The sequence below is a fragment of the Nerophis ophidion genome, linkage group LG04 (genome assembly GCF_033978795.1).
Source record: "Nerophis ophidion isolate RoL-2023_Sa linkage group LG04, RoL_Noph_v1.0, whole genome shotgun sequence".
In the NCBI taxonomy this organism is placed as follows: Eukaryota; Metazoa; Chordata; class Actinopteri; order Syngnathiformes; family Syngnathidae; genus Nerophis; species Nerophis ophidion.
In genome coordinates, this window is record NC_084614.1 from 2,159,518 (window position 1) to 2,167,107 (window position 7,590).

At 45.1% G+C, this 7,590-nt stretch overlaps 1 protein-coding gene across 3 annotated transcripts in view; it reads left to right on the top strand.

The window, feature by feature from the left end:
- Positions 1-7,544, top strand: part of LOC133550704 (ankyrin repeat and IBR domain-containing protein 1-like) — a 42,249-nt gene extending 34,705 nt beyond the window's left edge. For all 3 annotated transcript variants that reach the window (XM_061896699.1, XM_061896702.1, XM_061896701.1), the window contains exons 16-21: positions 370-515; positions 574-752; positions 827-878; positions 4,595-4,675; positions 4,740-4,869; positions 4,933-7,544. In XM_061896699.1, coding sequence (XP_061752683.1) covers positions 370-515; positions 574-752; positions 827-878; positions 4,595-4,675; positions 4,740-4,869; positions 4,933-5,969 — 1,625 coding nt within the window. In that variant the 3' untranslated portion in view covers positions 5,970-7,544. The remainder of the gene's footprint in view (positions 1-369; positions 516-573; positions 753-826; positions 879-4,594; positions 4,676-4,739; positions 4,870-4,932) is intronic.
- The last annotated feature ends 46 nt before the right edge of the window (positions 7,545-7,590 follow it).

Consider the following 7,590-nt stretch of genomic DNA (forward strand, 5'->3'; position numbering starts at 1 on the left):
GCGATACAAGCAGTCCTGCAGAGTGTTTACTTGTGTGTGCGATACGAGCAGTCCTGCAGAGTGTTTACCTGTGTGCGATATCATGTCCGATACAAGCGGTGCTGCCGAGTGTTTACTTGTGTGCGATATCATGTGCGATACAAGCAGTCCTGCAGTGTGTTTACTTGTGTGCGATACGAGCAGTCCTGCAGAGTGTTTACCTGTGTGCGATATCATGTCCGATACAAGCGGTGCTGCAGAGTGTTTACTTGTGTGCGATATCATGTCCGATACAAGCAGTCCTGCAGAGTGTTTACTTGTGTGCGATACGAGCAGTCCTGCGGTGTGTGTGACATGAAGTGCGATACCAGCAGTGTGTGTTGTGGCCAGGTGAGGGCGCCACACCTGACACGCGCTTCATGGAGGACGGCGTGAGGGAGCTGCTGAAGACTCGGCGTGTGCTGAAGTGTTCGTACCCGTATGGCTTCTTCCTGCAGCAGGGCAGCACCCAGAAGGAGATCTTTGAGCTCATGCAGGTACGGCGCACCTGGCAGCCAGGCCCCGCCCCCCCTGAAGGTGTGTGTCTGTGGGCAGACGGACCTGGAGATGGTGGTGGAGGACCTGGCCCAGAAGGTGAACCGCTCCTACCTGAGGACGCCGTGTCACAAGATGGTCGGCGCCGCTCGCCTGGTCCAGCAGAAGAGGCAGGAGTTCCTGGCCTCTGTCGCCCGCGGGGTGGCACCTAATGACTCACCTGAGCTGCCACGGCGCAGGTAAGCACAGCAAGTGTGTCACCAGGAAGTGTGTCACCTGGAAGTGTGTCCCCCCCTGCTCTTGTTGCTTGCAGTTATCCTGGAGGATCTTGGGACTGGGAGTACTTGAACTTCACTTCCCCCGAGGTAAAACTGGACCTCTTCAAGTATTATATTACACCCATAGAAGTACTCTGATAGTACAAGTCAGTATTAAGGAGTACACCCATAGAAGTACTCTGATAGTACAAGTCAGTATTAAGGAGTACACTCATAGAAGTACTCTGATAGTACAAGTCAGTATTAAGGAGTACACTCATAGAAGTACTCTGATAGTACAAGTCAGTATTAAGGAGTACACCCATAGAAGTACTCTGATAGTACAAGTCAGTATTAAGGAGTACACCCATAGAAGTACTCTGATAGTACAAGTCAGTATTAAGGAGTACACCCATAGAAGTACTCTGATAGTACAAGTCAGTATTAAGGAGTACACTCATAGAAGTACTCTGATAGTACAAGTCAGTATTAAGGAGTACACTCATAGAAGTACTCTGATAGTACAAGTCAGTATTAAGGAGTACACTCATAGAAGTACTCTGATAGTACAAGTCAGTATTAAGGAGTACACCCATAGAAGTACTCTGATAGTACAAGTCAGTATTAAGGAGTACACCCATAGAAGTACTCTGATAGTACAAGTCAGTATTAAGGAGTACACTCATAGAAGTACTCTGATAGTACAAGTCAGTATTAAGGAGTACACCCATAGAATTACTCTGATAGTACAAGTCAGTATTAAGGAGTACACTCATAGAAGTACTCTGATAGTACAAGTCAGTATTAAGGAGTACACTCACAGAAGTACTCTGATAGTACAAGTCAGTATTAAGGAGTACACCCATAGAATTACTCTGATAGTACAAGTCAGTATTAAGAAGTACACTCATAGAAGTACTCTGATAGTACACGTCAGTATTAAGGAGTACACTCATAGAAGTACTCTGATAGTACAAGTCAGTATTAAGGAGTACACCCATAGAAGTACTCTGACGGTACAAGTCAGTATTAAGAAGTACTCTGATAGTACAAGTCAGTATTAAGAAGTACACCCATAGAAGTACTCTGATAGTACAAGTCAGTATTAAGAAGTACACCCATAGAAGTACTCTGATAGTACAAGTCAGTATTAAGAAGTACACCCATAGAAGTACTCTGATAGTACAAGTCAGTATTAAGGAGTACACCCATAGAATTACTCTGATAGTACAAGTCAGTATTAAGGAGTACACTCATAGAAGTACTCTGATAGTACAAGTCAGTATTAAGGAGTACACCCATAGAATTACTCTGATAGTACAAGTCAGTATTAAGGAGTACACTCATAGAAGTACTCTGATAGTACAAGTCAGTATTAAGGAGTACACCCATAGAATTACTCTGATAGTACAAGTCAGTATTAAGAAGTACACTCATAGAAGTACTCTGATAGTACAAGTCAGTATTAAGGAGTACACCCATAGAATTACTCTGATAGTACAAGTCAGTATTAAGAAGTACACTCATAGAAGTACTCTGATAGTACAAGTCAGTATTAAGGAGTACACTCATAGAAGTACTCTGATAGTACAAGTCAGTATTAAGTAGTACACCCATAGAAGTACTCTGATAGTACAAGTCAGTATTAAAGAGTACACTCATAGAATTACTCTGATAGTACAAGTCAGTATTAAGGAGTACACTCATAGAAGTACTCTGATAGTACAAGTCAGTATTAAGAAGTACACTCATAGAAGTACTCTGATAGTACAAGTCAGTATTAAGGAGTACACTCATAGAATTACTCTGATAGTACAAGTCAGTATTAAGAAGTACACTCATAGAAGTACTCTGATAGTACAAGTCAGTATTAAGGAGTACACTCATAGAAGTACTCTGATAGTACAAGTCAGTATTAAGAAGTACACCCATAGAAGTACTCTGATAGTACAAGTCAGTATTAAGAAGTACACCCATAGAAGTACTCTGATAGTACAAGTCAGTATTAAGAAGTACACCCATAGAAGTACTCTGATAGTACAAGTCAGTATTAAGAAGTACACCCATAGAAGTACTCTGATAGTACAAGTCAGTATTAAGAAGTACACCCATAGAAGTACTCTGATAGTACAAGTGTACAAGTGAGTGTATTGAAATAGTAAGTATTGCAGTATTAGTACTCTGATAGTACAGGTGAATGTATGGATATCAATATCCCTAGTATCAATCGGGGGTGGGCAATGTGGCTGATAACGGGATCACAGTATCAGTGTTGTGTATCGGTCCAATAGAGAATTATTGATATTTTTAATGAGCTGGAGACAAATACTTCAACTATGTGACTACTTCATAAAAGTACTTCCTGGTTGCAGGGGATTGTCTAGTCCAGTTAGGCTGATGTCATTAGTCATTAATAGACATTATTAGTCATTATTACTCAATATTACTCATTATTAGTCATTATTAGTCATTAGTCATTAATAGACATTATTAGTCATTATTACTCACTCGACATTATTAGACATTATTTGTCATTATTACTCATTATTAGTCATTATTACTCATTATTAGTCATTATTACTCATTAATAGACTTAGTCATTATTACTCATTCGACAATGTTAGACATTATTCGACATTATTAGTCATTATTAGTCATTATTAGTCATTATTACTCATTATTAGTCATTATTGCTTATTTGGGACGGCGTGGCGCAGTGGAAGAGTGGCCGTGTGCAACCCGAGGGTCCCTGGTTCAAATCCCACCTAGTACCAACCTCGTCGCGTCTGTTGTGTCCTGAGCAAGACACTTCACCCTTGCTCCTGATGGGTGCTGGTTGGCGCCTTGCATGGCAGCTCCCTCCATCAGTGTGTGAATGTGTGTGTGAATGGGTAAATGTGGAAGTAGTGTCAAAGCGCTTTGAGTACTTTGAAGGTAGAAAAGCGCTATACAAGTACAACCCATTTATCATTTATTAGTCATTATTAGTCATTATTACTCATTATTAGTCATTATTTCTCATTATTAGTCATTATTAGTCATTATTACTCATTATTAGTCATTATTACTCATTATTAGTCATTAATAGACATTACTAGTCATTATTACTCATTCGACATTATTAGACATTATTAGTCATTATTAGTCATTAGTACTCATTATCACTCATTATTAGTCATTACTCATTATTAGTCATTATTACTCATTATTGGTCATTATTACTCATTATCACTCATTATTAGTCATTATTTCTCAATATTACTCATTATTAGTCATTATCAGTCATTATTCATTAATAAACATTATTAGTCATTATTACTCAATATTACTCATTATTAGTCATTACTCATTATTAGTCATTAGTCATTAATAGACATTATTAGTCATTATTGCTCACTCGACATTATTAGACATTATTAGTCATTATTACTCATTATTAGTCATTATTACTCATTAATAGACTTAGTCATTATTACTCATTCGACATTGTTAGACATTATTCGACATTATTAGTCATTATTACTCATTATTACTCATTATTAGACATTATTAGTCAATATTACTCATTATTAGTAATTATTGCTCATTATTAGTCATTATTACTCATTATTAGTCATTATTACTCATTATTAGTCATTATTGCTCATTATTAGTCATTATTACTCATTAGTGGTCATTATTACTCATTATTACTCATTATTAGTCATTATGAGTGGTGTATTATGAGTTGATGTAGAGATGAGCTAGCTTGCAGTGGTGAGAAGATGTGCTGACTCTGTGCCGCTGAGTTGCTGCTGCCTCTCACCATCTTGCAATCACTTCAGGCTGGGAGCCGTCACTCAGTACCGGGACCAGGACCAGGACCGGGACCAGGACCAGGAGACCCACGAGGGAGATCATCACAGGTGTTTCCTCCCACCATAATTGTGTTGAGGTGAAGCGCGTGAACAAGTTTTGCGTCCCGTGCAGGACCCGGCTGACTTCCAGTACCGCCGACGGCAGCGAGCGCGGCGGCGGGGCGAGCTGCTGAACATGCACCACCACCTGCGGAGCAGCAGCAACACTCCAGAGAGCAGCAGGCGCAGCGACGGCAGCACAGGTAAGAACACCTGAGTGACAGCCACCCGGCCACACCTGACTCCTGTGGGCCCCCACCCGACAGATGGTGCGGAGAGGAGAGCGCTGGGCTCCCTGGAGGACGACGACCCCAACATCCTGCTGGCCATCCAGCTGTCCCTGCAGGAGGCACGCTGGGGGCGGGGCCAGGGCGGGAGGGCAGAGCTTGAGCCAAAGGACCCAGACGGCGTCAACAGCGACAGAGCCAGAGGACCCTCCTTTCCCCCACGTCCCCCCAACAGGACAGACTCCGCCTCCCAGCCCCTGCTGCCATCCACCTGCCTCCCCCTGCCGCCTCCGCCTCCCCCGCTCAGCGCCGAGCTGCTGAGACTGGGGGACAGCCTTAAGACACTCGGTGCCGCGCTTTACCACCCTGGTGGCCACGCCCACGGTGCTCTCTGCCACCCCCCGGGGCCTGACGTAGGCCATGGAGAACCCCCCTCCCCTCAGAGTCACTCCCACACGAGCACACGCCCGCCCGAGGCCCAAAACAAAGCGGAAGAAGCGGCAGAGCCCAACCCCCCTGCCCGCTTGTGCCTCCCTTCTCCGGAGTCGGAGTCAGAGCTGCTGCTACTCTCTCCGGTCATCCCACCGGGGGGCCCCTTCACCCCCAGTGACCCTGAGAGTCTGGAGCCCCTGGACCCCACAGCCAGCGCCCAGCTGCTGGACAACATCATGGCCTGGTTCAACCACAACATCACCCCCCAGAACAACCCCCAGAGCCTGGCACTCATCCCCTCGCCGCCCACCACCGAAACAGACTCCTCCCCCGACACTCTCACCGACAGCCTGGCCTCAAGGAGCGCCGCCCCGGCCCAGCAGCCCTCGGAGGGTGTGCCCTCGGAGGACTCCTGTCCCAGCAGACCCAGCACCCTGGAGTTGGACAGCGGGTCGCCCCGCCGGGCCACGCGGGACCACAAGGAGGCGGCGGCGGGCGATGGGCGTGTGGCGGAAACGTCGCCGCAACACGGGGACGGTCTCACGCCCTCGACCCCGGCCCCGGGGAGAGACTTGGACCTGGTGCTCCAGTCGGAGGAGGAGCAGTCGCCTGTGGAATGGCAGGAGGAAGTCCACTTGGTGTGAGAAGGTGTTTCCTGTCGGAGGGAACCTGGAGTCTTCAACATCACTCCTCTTCAGCTTCCTGTTCAAAACCAGGGCTTCCTGTTCCAGACCAGGGCTTCCTGTTCAAAACCAGGGGTTCCTGTTCCAGACCAGGGCTTCCTGTTCAAAACCAGGGGTTCCAATTCCAGACCAGGGGTTCCTGTTCCAGACCAGGGCTTCCTGTTCAAAACCAGGGGTTCCTGTTCCAGACCAGGGCTTCCTGTTCAAAACCAGGGGTTCCAATTCCAGACCAGGGGTTCCTGTTCCAGACCAGGGCTTCCTGTTCAAAACCAGGGGTTTCTGTTCCAGACCAGGGGTTCCTGTTCTAGACCAGGGCTTCCTGTTCCAGACCAGGGCTTCCTGTTCAAAACCAGGGGTTCCTGTTCCAGACCAGGGGTGTCCAAACATGCTAAACACCACATAGCACATGCTAATGTAGGCCACTTTGCTAAATGAGGCATTTTCCAGCATAAAAGTGTCTAAATGAGGTGAAAATACTAAAACTATTATCCTCATCTTACATTAGCATGCTAACTTTACATCCAAACACCTGAGAGTTGTACAACTTGCTGCTTGACACAGTCATGTTGTTAGCTTAGCATGCTAATGCTAACATGTTGAAATGCTAGCATTAACATGCTAACTTTATGCAATCTTACAGTTGAGCATGTATCAGGTTCAAAGTTATATGAAATGAAGGTGTTTGGTGGCAAAACAGTTAGCGTGCGAGAAGGCTAACGTTAGCATGCTAACTGTTTTGCCACCCAACACCTTCATTTCCTATAACTTTGAACCTGATACATGCTAACTGTTAGCATGCTAACATTTGCATTGAAGTTTGACTTGCGCATTTGTCCCAAAATAACTTATTGAAGGGTTTTTTTAGCACTTTGGACACCCCTGCTGGTCCACAGGAAATCAGGCAGCCCTTTGGACACCCCTGCTGGTCTGCAGGAAGTTGGAGCTGAAAAAAGGAAACATCACTTTTGGACTTCTTCTGTTCTTGGGCCCTTTTTTTTTGTTTTTTTTGCCCACTTCTTCTATCTCCATGGCAACATCAGCAAATATGCAGTAGTTGTCACGTGACCAGGTGAGTCCAGCCAATAGGAGAAGACCACAGGTACCAACTCTGGAGTATGACTTCAAAGAAAAGAAGTTCTTTTTTTAAGAGGGCGCCATAAAAAATGGATCATGTTCATGAATTGCTTTAAAATGTGTTGACTTTATTTGAATAGGAATACAGTTCTGTTTTTTAAAAAAAAAAAAGAGGTTTTAGAGCCCCCTGCAGGCTGTGGTGAGAGTTGCATTGTCATGATGACGTCACGTCCTACTTCCTCCGCCACCCAGGGAAAAAAAACAATCATTGGTAGATTTTGGTGCTGGATCCTTCAGCAGGTCAAAGGTTGCACGCACTTCCTGTATGACGTCACCACGCTGCCTTCCAGGTGTGTCCTCTCTCCCTTTTCTCTCTCATGTCTTGTGCTGCTGATCACGTGGCAGATGTGACGTCACACATGCGGAAGTGTCCAAGTGGAGTGAATTAAAAGGAAAAAAGGATGAGTGCTGCTCTTCTTGCCACATCAACCTTATTTAGTCTCCAGGT